The sequence below is a fragment of the Camarhynchus parvulus genome, chromosome 1 (assembly GCF_901933205.1).
Source record: "Camarhynchus parvulus chromosome 1, STF_HiC, whole genome shotgun sequence".
In the NCBI taxonomy this organism is placed as follows: domain Eukaryota; kingdom Metazoa; phylum Chordata; class Aves; order Passeriformes; family Thraupidae; genus Camarhynchus; species Camarhynchus parvulus.
Window position 1 is genome coordinate 106,610,038 of NC_044571.1, and position 26,796 is coordinate 106,636,833.

At 38.0% G+C, this 26,796-nt stretch overlaps 1 protein-coding gene across 5 annotated transcripts in view; it reads right to left on the reverse strand.

Moving 5' to 3' along the window:
- The window catches only part of ROBO1 (roundabout guidance receptor 1), a 688,715-nt gene that overhangs the window by 105,720 nt on the left and 556,199 nt on the right, over window positions 1-26,796 (reverse strand). For all 5 annotated transcript variants that reach the window (XM_030954600.1, XM_030954625.1, XM_030954591.1 and 2 more), the window contains one exon: window positions 6,712-6,869. In XM_030954600.1, the coding sequence (XP_030810460.1) occupies window positions 6,712-6,869 (158 nt within the window). The remainder of the gene's footprint in view (window positions 1-6,711; window positions 6,870-26,796) is intronic.

The following is a 26,796-nucleotide window of genomic DNA, read 5'->3' on the forward strand; positions in this document are numbered from 1 at the left end:
AAAAAACAAGGAGAAGAAACAGAAGGATTTAGAGGAATTCTCACTATCCTCTGGGACAGCTGTGTGGTTACAAATTGTTTTTCACAATTTTTTACATTTTTTTTCCCTCTTGGGGTGCCAAGTTAACTCACAGCAGCTCCAGCTGCGTCACCTGTGGAAATAATATTAAGAGCAGAAGAAATATAAATCATTAACAAAAACTACTCTTGATCCTTTAGGAAGCCACCATTGTAGGGATCAGGAGATGAAGTAAAATGAGAGGTAGAGTGGGAAGCCAAAGCTCCCAGGGAGTAAGAAAGAGGACTTGGAAGAAAGGAAATTGCTGGGAGGCAGCACATATTGAGAATCAGAACAAAAAATACACTTCTCTTTCTAACCCTCTTGGGGCCTATAGGAAATTGCTTCTTGCCCTTTAATCTGCCCCAAAAAAGAAAAACAATTAAAATGAAATAAAACCCTGAACTGTAAGTCCTTGCTCCCTGCCTTCCCCTCACCCCCATTGCTCGGTGTGCTGTGCACCCAGGCCATGATCTCTCATGCAGCTCTGCACAGCAGACACAATACTGCCACTAGAATTACAGCTCCTACAGGACTGTGCATTCCTTTGCTGTGTATCTAAAATACTTGATTTGGGGAAACGAAGGTGTTAAGAGATTAATGATCAATAAATCAATGAAAAAGAAAGGAGGCCAGAAAAAAAAAACCCAAAGAGAAATGGAGAAGAAAGAAATAAGGATAAACATCTTGAATTAATTTGGAGTGGCACCACAACAGTATGGTTTATGTCAGGAGCATTGCTGTAGTAATGGGTTAAGACTGTTACTCCACACAAAACGCCCCAACAAATTCCATCATTATTTTTTAAATTTCTCTTGATTCACGTCTGCATTGCAATTTTCCCCTGCAATTTAACTTTAGAAAGAAAGACCCTTTCCTAAAGAGGGAATTAATTTCTGCTCTTTCCACTGTTCCCTCCAATACTAACAACACTTTCTCTTTTCCTTTCTGACAGTCATAGCAATTTCTTCCAGTTCCTTTTTTCTTATGATCAAGGTCACGTTGGGATCCACCTATGTAGTTTTAAACTTGCCAAAGCACGATGAGGCTATAACTGGTCCCACCAAGAAGAATGAAAGCAGCTCTCTTTGACAATTCATCAACAAAAAAATTGGGGAGACCACATGAAGCATCTTCCTGTGGAAGGTACCATTAAGGAGGTTTTTCTGTCACAACAGAAGATCAGAAGGCTTTGTTTTTGAAAAATATATTCATCACACACTCATGTAAAAATAGCATTGTGTAAGATCCAATAAATGCTGCACACTTGTGATGTACTATTTAAGGGCCAGGAAAGGAGATGGAAATTGAAAATTTAAGTTGCAACTCATCTAAAATAAGAGTGTAAGTCATTCAAAACTGTTGATGTCACAAGACAGGCACACAAAAAAGGAATGAAAACCTGTATGCATTATTCATCTTCTAACTTTGATCTTTAAAGCTAAGAAACTTGAACAAGGAAAGATAAATGGCTTTTCAAGCTTTTTCTTTTAAAAATCAAATGAGGATGATTCAGGATAAATGAGAGATAAGAGTTAATACGAAAGAGGGGGAAATTGCAATCACAGTGCTGCATGGAAGTTTCAATGCAAAGGCTTTGCTTTTTGTGTTCAGTTACAAAGGATTTCTTTCTTAGGTACCAGCATCCTTTTTCATGTATATGGAAAAGATTTTACCTATTAAAATTTCATGTTCAGTATGCATAGCTTTTTTCTTCTACCACCTATACCATGACTTGATGTGAACAATTAGGAGGCTTTCTGAAGCAGGGGCTACTAGTGGTCATGGGGCAGGAACAGACTCGGCTGTGAAATCCTGACCTCCAAACCTGGCTCAAGCATCAGCTTGGTCTGGAGCTTATGCAAGACATGTACAACTTCTCCCACTGGGAAAGCATTGATAATTACAGGCACTCTGACTGCATCCTGATTTCACTGAGGTTAGTCAATTATGCAGGCATTGCTGCTAAAACATAAGATAAATTGATAGATCCAAAAGCACATAGAGGTTGCCCTGGAAGAGCCACAAAATCCTCTTTGAACGCTCTGCACTCCTGAGAGTTTGTAATTATTGCCAGTTTTTGCCTAAAGATATGCTCAAAGGCCCCACCATCTTGGCTAGATTCCTGATGTCAGCATCTTACAGAGAGACAGCTGCATTTGGGATTCACAAAGCAGACAGAGCAGCAACGCAGCTCCTCGAGGGAGGCTCTGAGCAAACCTGACACAGGCAGGCACTGCCACAGCCATCACAAATCACAGCTCACCAGCCATTTCCAGCAACAGCAAGGCCCAGGGAAGAATGCCTTGACTTCACAGCATGCTGCAGGAGGGTTTGCTTATCTGAGCTTCCAAATTGTTACCTCCACACAAGCAGATATCTCTAATCAGGTGACAGAGCCAGACAGGCTGGGTGGATGCAAGCACCACCGTTGTGAGATGGAGGAAATGGCTGGGGAATGAAGTGAAAATTTGGTGGGGTGTGTGTTAGGAAGGCAGTGGGAACACCATTTGAAAAGCAGTGGGACGTTTCTGGGGTACAGCAGGAAGGGTACAGGGTGAAAAGAGAGTGAATGGAGGCACACTGAATTCACAGGCTGACAAGCAACCAACACTGACTGTGATTACTGAGAGTGCCTGAGCAAGTCATTGCTAATGGCACTCGCAGCCACTGACACTGCCAACTTCATCCAGACAAAATACACTTGGAAAGGCCAAACCCAGTGATTACAGCAGTCAGCAGAAACTCCACTGATTGCACTTCCTCCTGAGCCTGAGGGAATGCAAACTCACAGCTTTTGGCACCAAGGTGACACACGTGGCCACGTCCTAATGACGCTGTGCTGCCATGCAAAAAAGATGGCTAGACTGATGGGGCTGGGAGCAGGGCTGCTCCTGGGGAGGATACCTGGCAGCCTGGAGCCCTGGCATAGATTCTTGCTCCAAGCTATGGGTGGGTCTTCACCAGTGAAGAACTTCACCAGTGCCAAATGTGTAAACAGTAAGAATGGCTGGAAACAGAACCAGGAACTTCCACACCCTGCTGCGCTCCCTTCTCCCTCTCTCATGGACAACACCTTGCACCTTCCTTCTCCACCAAGTCTCAGCTCCAAGAGGAGTATCCCACAGCCTCTCCCAGTGCAAATGGATCATGTGAGAAACTGGAAAAATATATTTGATCCTTACACTGTTTGCAGTGAGAAATTAGAGCTACCCACTGGACTGAGCTGAGGCACCCCTTATTACAGGAGGGATTCCCGATTCCACATTAGGAATTAACTAGGTGAGAAAAATTAACTAGGCGAGCATGGAATCATACTAGTTCTTCTCTGTCCTCATGATAACTGTTTTGTAATTCAATAAATTAAGCTAAAGGTAAGTGTCTGCTTCTCAGGCAAGACTGTTACAGCTTCATTTGTAATATCATGTCAAGCATCTGCTTTCATACCACGGTGTACAGAGCACACATGAGGAAAATCATGTTGAGCTCCAATGCACTGAGAAAATATAGACAACACACTAAAGAGTAGAGAGAAAAAATATTTTGGTGATGATTCTTCATCAGGTGCACCCAGCAGACATTTGTGCACTGAAGAGCCTGCACCAAGTCTCTAAAACTGGGCACTACTGGGAAAGCTCTGCTCAAATAAAATGTCTGCTTCTATAAATCCCTTCACAGACAGCTCTGGCCTCACCCTTAACTTTCATTCCCTATTTGTTCCATTCCCTAGTTTATAACCTAAAAGATATATACTATTTTTTCCTCTTCATAGCACATTTATTTTCCCTACAAATGGACCAAAAATATGAATAGACTGATTTTTATTATCTCACCTACATAAACACATTGATTTCCTTAACTCTACCCAGGACAAAATAATATTTTCTTTTTACTGCATTCCTGAGGAAGTCATGCCCTAACTTAAATCTTACTTATCTACATCTTTTGCTTCAACCTCTCAGTCAGGAACAGAGCTTCCAGCTCTGTTTTTCTGGCACTCTTAGAACTCATTCTGTAAAGTCCAGTTTTTCTGACTCACAGATGATACTGTCATTGCAGAGGAGAAAAATTCTTCCATATATTAAAAATAAGGTTGCTTCATGGAGATACCATCTCCTTGAAGAAAGTACAGATATGAATCAAAAAAGATGTCAAGCATCATGCCTTATTCAGAAAAAGTACAGTCTTAATGTTTATTTTAAATCTCTTGCCAGAAAGGAAAGCATTAATACAATGTGCCTCATGCAGCCTTTGACACTTACAGAACTCTTAAAATTGTAATGAGTCAAAGATCAACAAACCTATAAGAATGAAAACAACTGGAAATGGTTTAGAAGTGGAGCCACTCAAGCTTTTTCATTAATTAAATGCCCACTGGTATTACATATTCATTGAACACCAAGACATATAGGTTGACATTTCCTGATCTGCTAATTTCATGGCTTAAGAAGAGGAAAGTCACACTTTCCTTTACAATACCAGTTGTATTATGGAAATTTACTGCCACTGAGTCAATCAAAATTTTGCCACTACATAAAGGTGGGTGTTCATTTTAAAAATAGACAATTAGAAAAAAAAAAAAAAAAAGGAACCTGTCACTTAAACCCTGTAATTTCATCCTTATTTCAGCTTTTGTACTCTTCTAGGTTTTTTTCATTCCTGTTGCCAAACTGAAATAGAAATGCCTTTAAGGAGATAAATGAACACAAATGGAATGATTCTAAGTCAGGTTTCACAATTAGCATTTCATTCCCATCTGCCCTTTAATAAGTTGTCCATTCCAGGTCCCAATCCCCACTCCCCTCCCAGCCACTAGCAAGATCATACAGATGGTTACTGCAAAGAGGTGCATCTGAATGCCTATTTATCCACTTGGCAAGACCCTGCTACAGCTGTAAGAGGATGCAAATCTGCATTACAATGTTGCTTCAGGCTCTCTGGCCTGTGTCAGGGAGCCCCCACGATATCAATAGTGCTGCTGAGGACAATGCCAGGCACATATGACACGGCTAAGCTGGGCTGTGGCAGCTCTGTTAATTTACAACTCTGGAGACAAGCCCTCATTTGGGTACCTGAAACAAGTGTGAATCTACACCTACATCAAAACTCACTTTCATTTGCTTGCTTCTGGGAGGTGACAATTGATAACAAACAATAACTCTGCCAGATGACGTGGTGAAAGAATACTGTTTGGGTGAGCATTTGATACAAACACCAGAAAATAAAACCAAACTGAGGGGCTTTATTTCATCCTAAGAAGAGCTCTAACGACTCCAGGTGACACTGCCAGTCAGTGATAGCTACCCTTGTTCTGGGTATGTCTTTGTTCTGGCAGCTGGAACAGTTTTCATGTATAACAAAAGAAATGTACTTAATAGGCAACGCCTGAAAATCCTCTGCAAGAATAAACTACAGCAATAAAAAATGCAAGTTTAGAAAGCTCTTCCTGGAGGAAAAAAGAGCAACATAGGTAGCACTGGAATCTTCTCTTTATCTCAGGTCAATTGACTTGTCATGGTTGGAAGGAGATTTGAAAAGGAAATTGCAAGTTCTTAGCAAGTATGATTGGAGGAACAGAGTTAATAGCCAGCAATCAGTATAGGTTGGGTAGGGTACTTAAACATTTAAATGTATGCATACGCCACAACTGCAGAATGCCTGGGCTTTGTGCTGTTTGCACAAAATAAATGGAATAACAGGCAATTTCAATCTCAAACCAAAATGGTAATTTTATACTTAGGTTGCTGGGGTCTGAGAGTACTTCCATTAAACAATTCCCTCATTTTGGTATGTGATTGAGGCATGTAAATGGTATGTGCCTCTAATCCTGCTTTACATTAGAAATCCTTCCAGTACCAACAGGACAGTGTGTGCTTTCAGATGATACAATTTCTCTCATCTGGAAAGATGTTTCTCCTATCACCACATTGGCAGCAAATAAATGATTTTTGAACCCCGTTTTTCATTGCCATTTCTGCAAGATGTTTAGGCTCACCAGCTTACTGTTTCAAAAGGATAGTTTTATGATTTGAGAAGCTGCTTTATCCATACTCTGGAATAGTCATGCACTGCATTCAGCAAGTTACAGATACAAATGAGTATGACAACACCTCTAATGAAAAAACAGATTTATGTAAGATGGTGGGATAAGCCATTATCTCTCTAAAGAAATGTGTCTATATCCCCAAACCCTTTTTATCCTTTCTAACACAACACACAACTTTCCTGCATGTGCTATTTTCAGCAGAATTACAAAAGATCTCACCGAGACTACTTGTAGTTTCTCTTTCCAACCAAAGGCAGATATTAAAGACTGCAAAAATCTGTAGGTGGATGAAAGGTATGAAAATTATAGGACAGTGATGAGTACAATGAATTTCATTTCCACAAGCTTCCAATTCCTCTAAGGAAGAGAAGAATATAGGTTTTGCATAGGCCTCTTTAACAAACAAATGTATACCCTGCAATGAAGTACTAGGAGATGAGAGGTTACATTCCAAGCTAAATGCAAACTAACCCTTGCCTGTGGGGCAAGGAGAGGACACATCCTGGAAAGGACAGCACAGCCAGAGATGCCCACAGGCTCAAGAGACAAGGAATTAATTTGGATTAGTTGATTCTTTTGTTGTTTGGAAAAAAAATTTTTATACTTACTGTAATTCTCTCATCTTTGTCATCCAGAGGGGTCCCATCTTTCTTCCAGGATATAGTTGGCTCTGGGTGACCTCTTGGGGGCTGGCACTCCATCACTGCAGGTTCCCCCACAGCTACCATGACATCTGAGGGGTTTTGTCTGAAGTCATCCCGTAGAACTGAAAGAATAAAGGCAATGAAGCAAAAAATTACTCAATAATACACTAATAGTGCAGCAAAGTGTTTTGTATTGGCCTTTAATGTTGTCACTGTATTTTATATTAACAAACAGATCAGTTAATCAACAGAGCTGGAGAGGGACTTTTTACAAGTCCATGTTGTGATAGAACTAGAGGTAATGGCTTTGGACTGAAAGAGGGCAGGTTTAGATTAGATATTAAGAAGAAATTCTTTACTGTGTGGGTGGCAAGGCCCTGGCATGGACTGGAGAGGCTGTGGATGCCCCATCCCTGGAAATGTTCAAGGCCAGGCTGGATGGGGCTCTGAGCAACCTGGTCTGTGGAAGGTGTCCCTGCCCATGGCAGGGGGTTGGAATGAGATGGTCTTTAAGGTCCTTTCCAACACAAAGCATTCCATGATTCCTGTCTCAGCTGAAGATGGCACAGTATCTTCTGCCCAGGTAGAATGTGACTTGGGGGAAAGCACTGCAGAGGTTGCTTTCTGTCCCTTTTTTCCTGAGACACAAGGTCAGCCTGCCAGTAACTCAGAGGTTTATGGTTAAAGGTTGGCCACTGGCCACACAAATTGTGTCCCTAAATTTAGGGCAAAAATCAACCAACTAAATAAACTTCCCAGCTCTTTGATGACATTACAAATCACTAAACTTTTGCCCAGCCTTAGCCAAACTCATTTTTGCAATCTGGCTTGTGTCTTTTTAAAGAAAAAATATTAAAAACCTTTCCTGATCTCTGGTAGTTGTCACTTAGCCTAAACCAGGATAAACATCCTTCATTTAGAAATTGATTTTGCACCTTTTGTCAATTACCACCTTTGCACACAAAGAAACATTTTTATTGTAGCTTCATTATTAGAATTTGTTCTTTCTCATCATTTGGCCAAGCCCAGGCCTAGGAAACTCTAGTTTCCTCCAGTCATCCACTATGGATTTTATCAATAGCTGTGTGATTATTTTTCTTTCTAGGAAAGTACAGACATCATCCTGTGCTCAACAGACCACTACACAGGGACATGGTTTAACAGAATAATGGCATTTCTAAGCCTTGCCAAGTAAGTGGCATTAGGTTCAATCTAAAAATAAATAACTCAAATGATAACAAATATAACATTCTAGTCCCCTCCACTGCTGTTCCTCCATTCACACTCAACAAAGGGTAGGGTAATGGAATAGCACACTGCACCCAAAGGACTCTCAGGATTTTTACAGAGCTGTATGTCACTCTTGCTACCTGCAACAATCTTGTGTCAACAGTAAATAATGCCAAGAAGCTGCAGCAAAAAAAAAAAAATCCTCCAAGCCATGGACCCCAGATACATGGACATTCACTGGTGAACAGGGGTTTGGTTGTTAATGCTGCTTCAAGGGGAAGTGAGATTTATTGTCAGCTGTTAAGGAATGTGGTTGTTCTTACAAATTGGCATGTACAGCGCTGCCACAAAGCCATCCCTCTCTGTAAGGTCTTTCATGCTGGTGAGACCTTCTAAAGTGGTCTGAGGGCAAATGGGTCACCTGCTGTGGGACAGAGGTATATACACCTTCCTCATACCTGCTTTTATTATAATGTAATATACAACTGGGAAAGTTCCACACTGATAGAGAAGTGTAGGCAGGAATCAAAAACAATAAATAAAGAATATTTTGCCACTTTACTAGCTAAATGACATAAATTCCAGAAATAACAAAGAATATCTGTGTGTCAAAAAGACTTAAACATAGTTCAGATCTCACCAAACATTTGCATTTACTAATCCCCTTCCACACTGAAGCACTCACATTTCTAATATTTCAGTTCAATTACTGAAATTTCTGGATGCCCTGGAAACAGGACATAGTGATGCTCTGAAAGAGTATAGTCAAGGATAAAATGTTTCTATCACATTAACAATAAAAACAAATAGAACAGAATTATAGGACTTAAAAAAGATTTTATAGAATAATTTAGATTAGAAGGAGCCCTTGGAGGTCATCAAGTCTACAACAAGAGGATGCTTTTGAATGACCATGTTCTCTTGGACAGATTAGGTCTCTTCAACAGATCTAGGGTACAGAGCTTATTAAAAAAACCAAAAACCAAACCAAACCAAACCAACCAAACAAACAAAACCGCAACAAATAAAACGTACCTATTTCTTACTGTACAAAAGCCTGAGCAAACATGCTACACCTAAGATCAAAGTATTTCTCTTCCTAAATGCCAAGACCCATGGATATTTTCCTTCTATGAACTTGGGAAATTTGAAAATATTTTCAGCTATACATCATGTTTTTAAAAAGGGGAATGATGTAATTTTCTATTATTCAGCAAGGTAAGTCAAAAGACCAATCCTTTAAAATCCCTTCTGTATCCAACAAAACTTTATTAATTTCAACCCACATTCTCTTACATCTTCCTTACTGTATTCCCTTATATATTGATGCACCAAAATTGCATTTCTAATACATTTTTGGCTATAGAAGTATTAAAACACTACTCACATACACTGAAAACATTACATATCCTTGTTCTGCTTATACTGAATTTGGTGTTAACAGCCAAAGACAATTTCTTGTGTTCCCAAGAAACCCTCAAGCCATCCAGACACATGGATCACTATAAATCATGCAGTGCAAATGGATAGCTGGACACTGCAGCTATTGAAGTCCAAGAATTTTTTCTACTGAATACTTTAGAGACTTAATCTGGCTTGGAGCCACTTATCATATTATTACTTTTTTTGGTTTTCTTCCCACTTCTTCAAATTAAAGAACATTAAAGAAAAAGACACAGAAATTGCCCTAAATTACTAACCCTTCCCTCCCATACATCCAGTTCCCAGTGCCAACAGCACATGAAAGTGCAGAGGAGTTTATTTGCTATGCCACAGTTCTATTGCAACACGAAAAAGGTGCTTTGACCATGAGTAAGAAGCTTCTTATTACTGCTGAAGATTGTATCACGTGGATAAATTTAAGAGACATATAAAAAGAAGCAGCCTGAAGTTTAAAAAAATTAAATCGAGTGATCTTAATAAAGCATAAGTGCTTTTCAAGTCTGAAAGACCTCATAAACCTAAGAGAAAGGACTATCAGATAGCACCTCAGATGGCTTTAGCACCTTTGAAGCAACAAAGAAGTCCAGTACTTACATAATAAAACCAAATTACTTCCATAATTTCTACACTCCTTAGTCTTATAATAGCTTGACAAGCATAGTACCTTGCCTGCAAACCAAGACCTTTCACAAATTAACCAGTTCTAAATAGAATGCCTAGGAGGACATCAAAGGTCCAGGCCACAGATACTTCAAAACAAGTATTTTTTCCCTCATTTACTATGAATTATTTTGGCTCTAACATCACAAAATGAAATGCTAACAAAATATAATCCATTAGAGATTACTCCACAGATAGTCATTGTAATTATTTTTGCAGCTGTAAAGCAGATACATGCTCTGTTTCGTTTGCCTCAGGCCCTGGCAATCTTGCATGAAGTTATAAATCTAAAATTTTCATCCCTTATTGAAAAAAACCCTAACTTTTTCTTTCCTGTTCTTCATAGTCAAGGCTTACTGTAAATTGAGAAAACATTTCCTTTTTAATTTATATTAGAAGTATACTTTGCAATCCATGACAGCAAATGCTTTTTGTCACCTAATGGTGAAATTCTACCTCTTTCTACATATATGCAGCTGGAATGAAAAAAAAATATTTATTAAGAAGACATTTGATTTTTTTTTCCTTTTTTGAAGGAATCTTCATATATAACATTCTCCTCCCAATTTCTGCCAGACCTTGGTTAAGGTTTTCCAGCATTTTACCTGATATTTTCTGAAATCCAATGAAGGATCATTGTAACCATCATCACAGCACAGCTGGGACAAATCCATGATCCTGCTGTGTGAATGTGTTGAACTATTCAGGTTCAAAAGCAACTTTTGTTGTGTTTGACTCAAAAGTCAACTGCTCACACAAACACTTCATACTGTGTACTCTTCAATCCACTAAAGAGTTCTACTTTCCCCAGAGAATCTTTCTCAGGGAAGAAGGGAACTGGCAACCACTTGAGGATAAATTTTTATTGATAAGCAGAGATGGCACCAAAACAGAGCTTTGCAAAATGCAGCACCCAGTGCTTTTTTTCTTAAGTTCTTTGTGGCCTCATATGAAAAAGAGTAGGGAGACACTACAGGGTGAAATGGGAGGAAGATAGGCAGGATTTTTTTTGCCTATCTAAACTGTGGATGATTCAGAAAGGTTACTGTTGCATTTTATCTTTAAATAACTGTGATTTGAAAGGGACATATAAAACACAAGAGAAAATAAACCAACCAAAAAGTTCTAGTCAATACTTGAAAAGAATGAATTTGTAAGGAACACACTAATTACCATCAAATGTTGTGGATATCATGCCTTAACAGGTGGTATCATTTGAGATCTGGAAATCAGAAAATTTCCTGAAAATTTTGATTACAGGTCTGTTCCAGTCCAGACACTTCATGCCAGATCAGTTCAAAGCAATGCACCAAAATATATCTGGGATCCCTAATCAACCAAGATCTTACAGCCACGGTCACCCAGTGAACAGGGGAAGAGGGAAATGTTGATGCTTGTGCTGCAAGTTTCTGAATCAGACCAAGACAATTTTAATCCATTTAAATTCTTATAAAAAGGCATTACTTGCTTCCCATTAACTCTGTTGCACCACCCACACAAAACACACTATTTTACAAGTCTGCTTCTTAGAGAGAGACTGGTGAGCCAAAGTATGGCACAATTATTTAACAGAAGACATCCCAACAAGCTCCACTCTTTCAGCATGAACATAATTTGAATCTTTCTTTGAATGTGCCTCAGAAATGGTGGAAAAAGAAAGTGAAATAAACAGAAGAAATGATCATCAAATTTCTTTGAACAACTAGATCTCAGCTAGTGAGCAAGTTTCCAACAGCAAACAAAACCCTCCTGACATCAAACAAGCTAAATACAAACCTTAGTGGCCCACTGCCCTGTCTGTTGGCTAATTTTGTTAAAAGTTGTAATAGATTTAATTTTTTTTTAATATCCACCAATTCTACTATTTTCATTCATTTAAATAGATAAAAAGTATTTCTATGTTTTCCTTTTCCTCTCCAACAAAAGAGCAGTATTTACAAACTAAGTTTCCACCTAGTACTTCATTTGACTAATAAAGTATGATGAAGAAAACAAGAAAAATGAGAGCTTGCTTTGAAAGCCTGTAAGATAAGGAAAACAAAAATAAGATTCAGGAGGTTATATAAATCTTCTAATCCCATGAAGCTGTAATCAAAGAGAAACTAATTATTGCTTAGTCAGGATTGAGCTGTTATTCAAAAACAGAACTCTTCCTGTAATTTAGGATCAGCAATGATCCCTTTTCCCCACTACCTACTGAACTTGTAATTCAAATTTACTGAGACACACCAGACATTTTTGGCATTCAAATCTAAGATGGTTGTCAGTTGGAACAGTGCTTCAAACCAGGTGCTTAATTTTAATTACAACTAACTTAAGCATCAGCCAGAATTATGGTACGTTGTTTAAAGACTTTGCTGGCATGAAATTTATACAGATGTCAGGATATAATTTTTAATACATGCATGCCACTAACAGGAAAGTGTTAGAGCACCTAATTAAGCAAAAAAGAAACAAACAAAGGTATGCATTATCAAATTTAAGTCAACCTATGTATTACTATATTATATTCTAGACCTCATTAAACTGTTACCTGGTTTGACCAAAAAACTTGATCATTTATAAATGAGAAGTAATATTTCGGAAGAGACCTCCATAAAAGCCTCCATGCAGCCATAAAATGTTAAAAACTTATTCCCTGAAAAAATGTTTTATTCTCCTTTCTGAAGGTGTTAAAACCAGGTCAACATTGGTGTTAACTAAAATACATAGTCATTAAAATGGAACAGAAGGAGTAGAGCTATAAATAGTCAGAAAATACTGTTTTGATCATCTAACAAGACCACTCATGTATTGCAGGCAATAATTCCATGCAGTGACCAAGTCCAGCAGTGCCACATGGAATGCTTCAAAAGATGTCTACACTTCCACAAGGCTCCAAGAGGCTGGAAGTCACTGCCAGCATGCCCAGGGCTCCTCACTTCCATAATTTCCAGTTCTCTGATGTTTCCTACCTTGCAGCACTCTGACCTCTTGCTACCCCTGCTCAGTCAGACAAAAGTTTAATGCAGGCAGGCAGTTGCCAATCAGTTCAGTATCCACATCTCTGATATTCTCTCAGCCTTCTCTGAGCCTCAAAAACCAAATGAGCACTGGACATGTGGCCACTGCTCTGAGCACAGCGCCTCTTGATGGTACAGTGTGAGAATTCACAGCAAACAGCTTCCAGACAGAGGAGGCTGCTCACTGCAAAGATGCTGATTCTAAAGCAATGACCACCAACTGACACCAGCACGGCAGAGATCGACTTCTAATCCTTAGCTATACATTTGTGACCACACATTCAACATCATCTATTCATACGGTGCTGTCCTGCTCTGCTTTAAACTCTGCCCATTAGCAAACTTTACCAGCCCAAAGTCTGAAGAAAGAAAAGCACTTTAAAATCAAAAGGCTTTTTGCTTAGCAGTCACTTGTATTTGTATGAGTTAGTTCAGACTTTTACCTGAGTCTATGTTATTGAGGTCACAACATTATACATATTTCTGTTTCAAGATCTCCTTTAGAGAAAGAAAACAACCATTAAAATTAAAACCCCTCAGTAAAACAAGCGTGGTTTTTCTAATTTATTTATTACTGAGATGAACTAATTTAGTTTAAACAGCTTGTTCATAAATACTTCCTCCATGACGTCACTATGGAAGAAACTGAAGGGTTAATGAATGCAAGAAAATATTTCAAAAGGCCTTTCTTTTAGACACTGAAACAATTTAAGAACCGCCTTCTTTTATTATGCTTGTCCTTATATTGTCAATGATTTATTTTTAATTTTGAAATGACACCACATTTTAGATTTTGGTAGACATTGTAAGAGGCACATAGAAATTTACATTTGGAAGAGTTAAGAGCGCTGAAGAATAGCATAACTTGAATGAATGAAAAAGAATTACTCAAAGAATTAATTAAAGAGTGAACGGTATATACAGAATGCTTAGGTTCAGAAAACTTGCATTCCTACTACCCGGCAGAGTAACGCAGAATTTCCAGCAATGGGAAATTGCCTCTCATCAAACACGCAGATCTGCTAAAGATTTTACTGAATCTTACACCACATTCTGCTGTAAGAGCATTAACAGATTAAAGGTGTCAGAAAGCAGCATTAAGTTCATGTTACCAGCCTATGTAATTTAGTACAACATTATTAGCACCACCTGGCTGATGACACCAGCAGAGAGCACTGACAGTCAAAGCAACAAAGAAACATGGCTTTGTTTTAGCACTGACAAACAGTACCAAGACAACAGAGCTAAATATAAGTGACAGATGTAGAAAACAGCAGCAGTGAAATCAGACACTTCTAAAACATTAACAAAATGTACTGTCTCCATTACTGTAGCCTTTAAGTTGTTTTAAAACAGATTCTCTCAAAAAAATCATGGCTTTGATTGATTGTTTTTCTCTGCCCATCCAAAAAGGACCTGGCAGTGCTGGCTGACAGCAGCTGAGCATGAGCCAGGTTGTGCTCAGGCGGCCAAGAAGGCCAATGGCACCTGGACTGAACAAGGAATAGAGTGACCAGCAGGACCAAGGGAGTGACTGTCCCCCTGTACATGGCAGTGAATGATGAGGCTACACCTTGAATCCTATGTCCAATCTTGGGCTCCTCACTCCAAGGAGATTGAGGCGCAGGATTGTCTCCAGGGGAGGGCAGTGGAGCTGGGGAAGGGACTGGAGTACAAGTCTGATGAGGAGCACCTGAGGGAGCTGTGGGTGTTTAGCCTGGAGAAAAGGAGGCTCAGGGGAGAGCTTATCACTCTCTATAGCTCCCTGACAAGAGGTTTCAGCCAGGTGAGAGTTGGGTTCTGCCCCCAGGTAACAAGACAGGACAGGACAAGAGGAAATAGCCTCAAGTTGGAGGTTTAGGTTGGCTATTAGGAAAAAGATTCTTCACTGAAATGGTGTTCAGACATTGGAAGATGCTGATGAGGGCAGTGGCGGAGTCACCATGACGGGAAGGATCTAAAAGACGTGCACATGTGGCACTTGGGACATGGTTCAGTGGTGAACTTGTCAGTGCAGAGTTAACAGCTGGATTCAATGAGCTTAAAGGTCTTTTCCAAACTAAACCATTTGATGATTCAATACAGCATCATCAAATTAGGATATATGTATCTATTGAAGGTTAATAACTACCATCTCTGGAAAAGTGTCATTCCCTGAGACACTCAGCAATACATGTCAGCAAATAAAAGACCACCCTGCTTCTAATCCATTGCAGTAGGAGGAAATCAAGGACTGCTGCACCAACTGGATCACATATTTAAAAGGTGCTGATGGCAAATACATGTCATATTCTTGAATCAAGCAATATGTTACACTGCAAAGCAATTAAATATTTAGGCATTTGGCAATAAAATTATGACTGCATAGAAAGACTTTAAAATAAAAATATTTATTGCTATTCATTACTGTCATTAAGAAACTCCCAATTGTTAATAGAAAGAAAGACATGCTTAAGAAGCAGGATCGAAGAAAATAAAAAAGAATTCTTTAAAAACCATTGGCTGAAAGTTACTGAAAACCATTACAAAAAATTATGGAAACCACTCAGAATGTCTGAATTTATTTCACTCATTTAAGATTTGGGGTTTAAGTATTGCCTGGAATCTTACTGGGCAGCATAGCTGTCAGCCTATAACAGTATCTCCATGTGTGGAAAGGAAATTGTAAATGGATTAGATGATGAATTGAGAATCAATTAAATGACCAAATCTGATAAGTCATATAAAGAGTAATTTTAACTCCTGTGAGAAAGGGTAACTGACAGGCCTCAGAGAGCATGCTGCAGCACTGGGAAACCTAATTAAATCCTGAAGGATCTGTGATGCCTCAGGCACGCGGCTCTGAGAGTATCCCTTAGGTTGATTGAAAATTGAAAATAGATAAGGAGAAGGGAACCTAATTATTAATTTGACTGACTGTGTAGGAAGAGCAATCCCTCTGAATGTCTTCCACATATTATGCTCCAGGACAAGGCGTCTACTAACTGTAAGTAAGAATTTACCTCCTGGAAGAATAAATTAATTTCTACAGGCTGCAGAGATTATTTCCTTTCACTTGTCATAAATATTAAAAATTTTCAGGTATTTTCTGGTTGTAGTAGCAGTAGTAGTAGTAGTAGTAGATTCTACATTTTGTTTTGGGGCTATTTGAATTGTGCTGGATTACAGACAGTATTTTCAGCGTGACTAACACAGCATATTTCCAAATTTACAGACACAAACCAAGGGGTTTTAGACACAGCTCAGCCAAGAATACCACACACTAGTTTTCATAAGGCAAAAAAGGGTGTGCATCTTTATATCCAGGGATCTGTGTGCATTCTGTAATGCACTGCAAACAAAGATTCTGATGTTTAGTTTGCAAGGAGCTGCTAGCTGCACTGGCCTTCCTTCAGATCAGATTATAATGGAGAAAAAGAACCAGATTAGGAGGCTGCATGTCTTGGTCATCCAAATACATCATAAAGAGATAACTGAAATCAAAGAAGAGATGTAAGACCAAACAAGGAAAAAGAAAAGGTGAGAATACATTTCACCAGAACTCCAGTGCTTTCCTTAACTACTCACCAAACTTATTTCACAAGCAGAAGAGAGTTATTTTTCAAGGAAGAATACAAGAACCGACACAGAAATGTCTCTGTCATCTAATTCAGAATAAAGAAATTCAAGTAGAAAGGACAGAAGCAATTATCTATCTGGTTGTCAACGAAAGGTTAAAGGTAGAATGGCAAATGAAGCTAGATTGCAATTGATTTTAAAGGTATTTCTCTCAAATAGCAAGCTATGCTGGCTTGTGTTGTGAAAAACCACACTGTTCCCATAGTTCCTAGGATGGAAGCTCCCTCAGTAGGCCAAATCTGAAGGAACCTCATTTGTTTTAACCTGTGCTGTTAAAAGAGGAGAAGCAACTGCTCCAGAGTCTTGCCAAGGAAGCTGGCATCACTTTTCCTGTAGTACATGAAAGACTTAAATGCTGACCATACTTGTATGTTTGCTTATAATCATCCTTTCTCTCTGAAGGAGTTAAAAACTTGTAAGAGGAGAAATGTGCGAAGAAATAAAGATTTCCATGCCCTTGATAAGAATTTTTCTGCAGTAGTTCTAAATCTGCATATGGCCTATGTTAGTGTTCTGCTAAAGGTGCTGCCTCCACACAGCAATTTTAGCCCCGTCCTTCTGCTTAGCATGCAAATTCTAGGGTGTTATAACTGCACCACTACCATCAACATTTTATGAAAGGACCCTATTTCCATGAAAAAAAATCCCCATTATGCTCTTAAAGTGGTTGAAAAAAAATGACATTTTAATATCAGAGAATATACAGTATCATTATCACACTCAAACAGCTAAGTCGCTTCTTTAATATTCCGGAAAATTATATTCCCCCATTACACATGAGGTCAAGCCTGAAACATCAGTCAGAGGGGGCAAGATGCAGGCACTTCATATGGCTGAGTGGCTCATTCTAAATAACAGCAGAGATAAGAACAGCATTTGCTGGCACCACACACCACAGCAAGGCCACACAGCTGAGAAATGTTGCTGAACTATTACACACACTCTTCTTCTGTTCTATTGTTCTTTTGTTGTATACAATTTTATTGTCTTGGCAGAATCTAAAACCACAGAGCTCCACTGTCTTTGTTCAGCTCTCCAGACTGCTATACAGCTGGATATACCTCAGTTAGATAGTAGATGTTTCATCAATTATACCCTGCACTCCCCAATGTGTGACTGCATCTCCTTGTGGTAATGCTGTCTTGTCTTTCACATCCTAAAACATTCGAGACATAAATTGACAAGAGATTGCCACGGTAGAAATGGAGAAACCATTTCAAAATTACATTTATGCCAAATATCATATAATTTCCAAATTACTTTTGCTGGTTTTAGAAAACAATGCAGGAAATCACCTCAGGGGAAAATGGCAGACAGCCTTACACAGAGGTCACAGAGAAATATAGTCCTCATCTAATTCAATTAACTGCTTTCAGTTAGATGCCAAATGGTACAGGCAAACATTTGTTCTATTTCAGGCGCATTCTAAGAAATTAATCATTTTGCTTTCCCACTACACAAAGGCAGGGCAAAATATCACACACTCGATTATTTTATTGTTCTGAATTTGAAAAATCTCAAGACAGATGTCTTTATGATTTACAGTGACATAATTTAGGAAACCATCTGAAGACTTCAAATATAATAAAATTCTACGAAGAGCATTGCAAACAGTAGCAAAGTTAATAGCTAAAATAATGAAAAATGGTTTTGAAAGCAAACAGACACACCAAATTCACCAAGCTGGAACTCTGAACTGCAGCTCTTGGAGATTTATATGCTATAGTAAATGGCAAAAGACAGTAAAATCATACAGAAAAGTACTTCTACATTTGGACTCTCATGCTGGCTTCAGTCCCTATGAGATATTCGAAGGCAAAGTGCCAGTTGATCAATATGTTAGTATTTAATGTGCAGCAAATGCTACTGAGGAAAAATCAGAGAAACATTGCCTGTTAGCATAGTCTGCTGTACTGCTGGCAAGAAGGAGTGCATGGAGTTGTGGATCCCCCCATGTGGTAGGGCAGCAGCCAGAAGTCTGAATCAGAATTAACAAAAGGAAACAGAGGGCGATGCTCAGCATGAACACCAACATGCATACAGCCAGGCAGATTTCATTACTGAAGATTTTAATTTTGATTAAATGCTTCCTTTTATATCATGTCCCATTCATTGTCTTCTACCCTGTGTTTTCATTAATACTTTATTACACAGGGAACATTAAGTTGCATAACTTCAGTGTTGCAGCCAAAGATAGCATCTTTAATAACAGCCACAAAAGAGGTGCTGGCATCCCCCAGTGTCCAACTTAGGGATGCTCTCAGGCACAGTGGGCTGGCTGTGGCATGCAGGACAACACATCAGCACTCTCCACCAAAGCAAAAGGAGCATGGATCACTGCAAGTGAGCTTAGACTGTATGAAATAGGAACTTATAAATGCATCCAAGGCAAAGCAAACCAACTCAATGGAAACAGCTGTGAAAGGCAAGAAGTATCAAGGTGGTGAGTACTTATGGGGGAAGTATGTGCAAAGAAATAAAGATTGCATTTCCCTTTCTTTCACAGCCTGGGAGAAACTGCAGTACAACGCAACTCCTCAAAAACTTCCCAGGAAACTACAGTGGTAACATGAAATTTTAGTAATTTGACAGTTATCTTTCCCCTTGCTTTTGGTGTTTCTAGCTATAAATGATGAAACTTAAACTCAAAAGACCACACTTTTTCTTGATTCCATATGAGCATGGGTACCCTTAGCAGAAGCACGTACGCTAAATTTCCCTTGCCCTTACAAACCTGAACTGTGAAGTGTATGGTACCCTCCACAATGACCTACCAACTCTGTTAATTCAATTCCTACCACTGCTGAGCAGCCCCTCCAGGTTAATTTCCTAGATTTTCATTCAGAATTGTTATAGAGAGAAAAAGCAAATGTGGTGTCGTGCAAGACCAGGATCCTTTCATTTCTCCATGAACTCTGAATCAATTCTCAAGTCAGTTTAGTGACCTGGTTCTTTTCTGTGTTTAGGCACAAAAAGTAAGCTTGAAAACATGAGACTTGGTCTGGACTATCAGTAGATGCCGAAATATGAATGTCATACCTTTTCAGGATGGTTTTAACAAAGTAAATTCATTGCTATTAATTTTGGCAAACAGGATACTTCACTAAGTTGTTTCACTAAGAAACAACTGATTTAAGTGGGAGAGGAGTGGGGCAGGGAAGCAACCCTCAAAAATTATCTGGATTGCCAAAATCCTTACACTTGTTTTTCTGCTACACAGTGTGACAACATATTTTTGTTGTTACAGGACTTTCCAGTAAATTAAAACTTCAGTGGGTGATGGATGAAACTAGACCAGAAGATGAAGACAAGGTTCCAAAAGACCCACCTAGAGTCTTCCTGAAACATGCACAGTGCGGACATTACTTTTCAGGAAAAATGTTTCTTTCTATAAATACACCTCTTTTGGGTTGCACTACTTTGAAACTTCTTTCTGCACACAGAGAGAGCATACAGGAGAACTAGCAATACTTTATCTTGTCAGGAAACAAGAAAACACAAACCAGCAAACAAGAACTTTCAAAGTCGCCATGTTCATTTATATATGAGAATCTAAACAAAAAGAGATACTGTCTTTGCTGAAAAATCTGCTTTGCTGCTGTTTGTGTGCTTGAATGAAATTCATTGGCACCTTTCAGTAGATTACTACAAATCATTACTCAAAAGCTTTCCTGAACTTTCAGACTGAGACAATACAGTTAGCTCAGGCAGAAAATGCTTTTAAATAGTAGACACTCCTAGTGTTTATACAAACTGTAAGGTGCATATAAAAGTACTTGGTCTTTGCTATATTTCTTGTTGGTTTTACAGCAATGAGATACTTATCTCAGAACAGAAATTCTTAGAGTATTATGTAGCACCAAATTCACAATATTTGTGCAACTACTGCTACCTGTTAAAACCTATTTGTTTATTTTAGATTTTTTGGGAGGAAGAAGAATATCTGCTGTGTCCTTACTAAAGCCACAGAAATAGTATTATATAACCACAAGTCCACTGAATTGATGGGCCTGGTCTAAAATGGGAACCCTTAAGAGTGTAACAGTAAGCAGGGGGTAAAAAAGGGAGTTATAAAGAATTTATAAAAGTTACACTGGCTATCAGAAGTTAGAAGTGTCACTAGGATTTATTCCCATTATTGTGTCAATCTTTTCTTATCACTATATCTGTACACATCATGCCTGGGTAGCCTTTGCTATTCTAACATATAAAACTGTATCACAGACAAAACTATCTGACCTCTGAGAGGAAAACAATTTAGAGAGGAAAGGGGTAGCTCTATACATATTCATCTAAAAAAAACCAGTAAAAATACCTCACTAAACTCTGCCAAGGTTCATGGAAACAATTGGGATTTGTATATACATCATTTGGATATGGGCCATTATCAAACTATCTAGAGAGTTAATCAACAGAGGACACTCTCAGCAAAACAAGACTGATGCTACATAATCAGAAACACCAGAGCTGTAAACAATGGGAATGCACATTATTCCCAAACAGCATAAATAATTTAAGACTTCCAGAATTGAAATTAATCTACATACCATTTGAAGCACACAGAACCACCAATTCAGACAGAATAATGAAAGGTAAGGGAAAAACAGATGGATAATTAAAAAGATACTTCTCAAGTGGGAATAGTCTTAGCTTTGCACTGCTGGTAACAAGAAATAAATATCAAGAAAATCCTATTACATACATGTATATTTTATATGATTTTTTTTTCCAGGAGGGATTGTTGGGTTTTTTCTTTTCCTACACTCTGATTGGACAGTGAACCTGCTGTATCCATCAACATCTATCTGATTAACTCTTCATCTCTTTGAAGCATCATTGTTTTATAGGGCACTGTTTGCAGAGAGATGGAAACAATCTCATTTTCCCGTATTTGAGATGAGCATTCTTCCTTTAAGCCCCAACTGGCCTAGAAGTCAGCACCCTTTCATCCCCAGATGAAGTCTCCACAGCACACTTCAAAGGAAAAAAGATCCTTATGGTGTCTTAACCTTTCCTTTGAAACTGAATCTGTGGATCCAATATCATCTAGCAAGGCTAATTGCATAGTATGCAGGGGAATTACTATTATTTCAATATAACCCACCACAGAGAAACGATGAAAGCTAAGGTTCTGTTGTAGCAGGTTTTACATAAAGACAGCACCACAAACACACTATGAAAGGCAAGTATCTTGCACAAGTACAACAGGAAAATTTCACAAATTATCTGTATAATCTAAAAAATTACACTCAAATATCAGCCAGCTTACCCTGCAAAGAAAGCCTTAGGTGGAAAGAAGATATAGTGAAAAAAACAAAAGAGAAAGAGAGAGGGTAGGTGATTTCATGGTTAGATGTTCCCATAGTTCTTTCACCTTATTAACTTCCTGTACTCCATGTCCTAATCTCCTTACCCCCTGCGAGTTTTACATTTTCCTGTAACACAGATCTAAATGAATTCAAAAGCTGATTTAAGGTAAAGTAGAAAAACATGAAAATCCAACAGAGAACTAATATGAACATTTCATCATTTAAAAAAAAAATTCTCATTCAAGAAACCACAATGCTCAAAAAGAGTGGCATGTGCACAAGTAGAAGTATGATCTAAACAGTTTGGAAAACTCTTACTGCATTAAACAGCTTCTACTGTAAGAATGCAAAGGAAAGGTAACTAATTTAGAGACAACTATAATTTTTAAATTAAAAAACCAGGAACCTGCCGTGCCTCATCATGAAAATTTGTATGTTCCATGAGTCCATTAATGCAAAAATAAAACAGAAATATTGAAACTTAAGTTAGAAAAATGCTTAAGCATGTTGCAGTGTTTCTGGAGCAATCATAAGTTTAGATATGCTTAAAAGTTTTTTTCAATCAGAGAGCGATCAGTCAGTTCTCCCTCTAAATGCCAAAAACAGGGAAAAGGTCTTGAATTTGGTAAAAGTGCATGAACAGTGTTCAGGTAAAAACCCAAACCAAGGCAAAAGCTCACCAAAAGCAAAACACAACAGGAAAAAAAACCCTGAAAGACCTTAAGTAACACTAACAACGTATTTTTTACAGAATGGGAGTTGCCTTTTTTATTACTTCCTTACCGAAGAGTGGAGGGGTGCAATTACAAGACCTACATTGAGCACTGCTTTGTGTTACCTGGGATTTTGCACCAGGGACCATCTGAGTCAGAATGAAGCAATTGAGCCCAAATTCACCCCAGCCTAGAATGCAATAAGAGCATCCAGCCCCACATGAGGTACCAGAGATTGAAAACACCTTTGTCCATTTATGAAAAACATTTATTTTTTTTGTTACATTTACCATATGAGGTTGGAAAATAGTATGTGAATACTTTTTACACACACACACACATATATATATATAGATATGTATTCCCACACTGTCCACAAAATCAAAACATCTTTTGTTTCTCACATTCCCAAATACATGTGGAGCACTAACATGTGAATGTGTTGTTTATCACTAAATAAAATTTATTTACAATTTATACACGTTTACTTTAGGCAAAATGATTAGTCAGTAACAATCAGTGATGTCTTTAAAGGCAGCCAAGTTCTTCAGAAATGAACTTAATATTATTTGGTTACTTCGATAATATTTTCCATAACTGGAAATTATGGAAAATAATTATTGAATCTATTAGTGAATCTATTAGTAGCACCTACACTCAGCAATCACTGAAACAACCATCCACTATTTTTAAAGACATCTGATGTCAGATACAAAAGTTTCAGAGGAAACAGCTATGAAAAAGAGCACAGAAAATAAGGTTAGTTTTAATTATACACAGAAATTAATATCCAGCACAGAATAACACATTATTGACGTGGTAATTAAAATATTGTATTCTGAAAGATAAATATATTAGCAAGCCAGAAGGACCTGGCCTTATTTTATTATACTTTAATAGAGAGGAAATAGAGTTAAACAGATGGCACTCAGTATTTCTCAATGAATTCCGCATCTGTGAGTACATGTTGCATAAATGCCAATTAAAATGTGTCCGAGTAAATTTAATTCCCTTGCTGATAGAATGTAAGCCAACCTAGCTGGCTAAAGATCAAGGTTAACTTTAATCATCTGCTCAACTTGTAGCAAGTTGCTCTCAAATTGTAAAGAAATTCCCAGAGAAATAATAAAACAGTGTTCCTATTGATTTGTATTCATTTACATTCATAATTTTCTTCTCAAGTGTTGGGCCAAAGCACAAAGGGGAAAAAAATACAGTACTGTGTGAATAATTTGACAATTCTAAACTGAAGAAATATTTCTTTGATTTAAAAAGCTTCTGCAGAAACGTTCAGCAGAACTTCTCCTTTGGGTAATTTTATGAAGTAATTATTTTAGAAGTGACCTGATAATTTTTATGAGTCACACAAGACACTTTTTAATTTCCTCTACTCTATTACTGAAAAAATGACCACTATATTATATTAGGTTGTCATCTAAATTTTTCATAGAATGCAGAGTGAATTTTGATTATTATATGATCAAATACAAATAAAAAAAGAATATATTGAAAAGCTAAAGCAATACTGTTATGTAACCCTATGGCAGTTATAATTTAATTTGGCATTTTACTGTCTTGCAATAAGGCAGAGAAGGACAGAAAAAACACCTTCAGTATAAAAAACCCCCACCAAACACCATCCAAAGGCAAAATTCTGAAAACTTTGAGGATTTTGTGCCATATTTCAAGAATTACAAAGTGCAGTCTAGTGAGTTTATACCCAGGAAAACTGAGCATCCACCCCCATGAGAAAAGAGAAGGTGTTTTTGTGATGGTCTGAGACACCCTTAAAAATTCAGTATCATTGACTAAACTGGAGCAAAGGTACACCAAGCAAAGCTTGGATCTTTTGCAAAGCTAATCAATTAAGTCCCTTTATACATAATCCATGTGTGCAGTCTTTTCCCATACCAATTATTTCAAGCTGGCAGCGTTTTGTTGAGGGAAAAGCCAGTCAGAAACTATAAAACATACAGCCCAACAGCAAATGAAATTAAATGCCAGAAGTGCAAATTACTATCTAGGAAATGAAATCTGAACTATTCATGCATGTATACATACTAGCAATAAATTAAATTATGGCAGTCAGGGAAAAGACCTAAATGTCATTAGAAAGAGTGCAATGGAAACAGTGGTGCCACAATCAGAAAATATAAAATAAAAGCTTTATTTGAAAGTGGGAAAACAAAGGTTTACTGCTGTTCTCTACAACAGCAGGAATAAAATGACTCAGCAAGACCTCAATGCATTGTTAGATTATAGAAATCATACTGGATTTTGAACAGTTCACTAATTCAGCAAAATCCACTTATTGGGCAGTTCTGCAAGACTGGCTGAGGAAGACATCATTGTGTCTCTTACAGGAGGTCAGTGCTCAACAGAATGCACACAAGAAGCCTCATTTTCAGACCTATTAATCAGTGAACTATTGAAGCTCTGGCTGAGGAGCACCTGGGAAAATCAGGTCCCTAAGCATTTTAATAACCACAGACAGTGGTGCTGGAGAAGAAAGAAAATGAAAATAAAAACACCCAACACAAAGCCAGGGTCAACAACAGACATGCTTCCTAAATTAAATTAGGAATTGGGTAATGTCAGCAGAATTCTCAAATATGAATTTAAATAAGTAGGGTTGGTGCACTACTCTTGACTGCCTTGTCACTCATAGCCCTTTATTGGGGGAAGGAACAGTAAAATACAAAAATCTTAAGGTAGTCAGAGGTTCTGTAGTATGACATGACTGACTGTATAATGTACTGGGGAAAGACTCACATGGTTCAAAAATAAGAAAACTCCTCATTCCAAGTAACACTACTAGGTAAGATAACTTCTGAACAGAGCCAGCATTCAGCACAGAGGAAGGCTGATGGAAAGAAAGACAGAAGGACAGGGCAACTTGAGGGTGAGAAGCAAACAATGGTGTCCCCTTCAATAAGCCTTCCCTGGTCCCTACCTTCACATTTTGGGAGAAGCATTTTTGCTTGTCTTACCTGAAAAGAGGATTTGTGGGGAAGAGCAAATTCCAAGGAACGAATGAACAGCCCCCCAAACATCAGATTTGTTTTAATCCCCTGCAGGAATGCACCTGCAAAGAGGCAGAAGAGGCCTGTGTGCAATGTTCTTCTTTTGGGTTGCTTAGGCTGCGCAGTTATTGCTCCTGATTGAAGCTGTGCTTGATTTCTGCACCTGGCTAAGTTTCTAACCCTTTTCAGAGGCTTCATATCCCTGCATTTAAATGTTTCACCAAAGTCAGGATGGGTCCATTCCCCCAATCAGCTGATAACAGCTGAATGTCACATACATCACAGCAAACTGCAAGACTTGAGAGAGTGGGTTCTGAGCTTTTGACAGCAGAAGCATCTCCAGATTCACAAACAATATTTGCTACTGATGATTCAGAAATATTTTTCACAAAGCTCTTGGAAAACAAAAGGCAGAACACCTAACAGGATGGATCAGGCCCTACTAAGCAATAATCCTCACAATCATTGTAATAATACTTGGATTAGATTCTTTACTCCAGCTTGCAATGTGCAAAATAATACAATTCAACAATTGCTGTAATTCTTTGCAGATGCACAAAGAATAAGCACTTAAAGATTCAACTCAGCAGCTTCCATTGTTTTCTACTGTAACTATTGCTCTATTTATTTAGAAGAGGTGACCTTCTAGTAACCTTGTACAGTGGCTAGAAATGAATGGAAATTTGACCTCACTTTAAGACCTCCATAAAAAGAATTATACCACAATGATTTCGCATTTTTATGTCAGCATGTCAGATAAATATTTTATTTAGTTGCTAACTAGATAATGCATTTTCAAAACAACACACAATGCTGAATGCATTTTTAAAATATATTGCTAAATGAAGCACAAGTTCAACTAATTTTAAAATATTTAAATATATTCGACATTTAAGAAATATTGGGCATATTTTCCTTAGTGCAAATGCATTATGCATTTAGAAAGTTTTAGCTGCCATTAGGAAGCAGTACCTATGAATAATACATCTTTTTTCTGATGTCTTTTCATGTACACAAAAACATCAATTTGTACCTAGCTTAAAAGAAATCT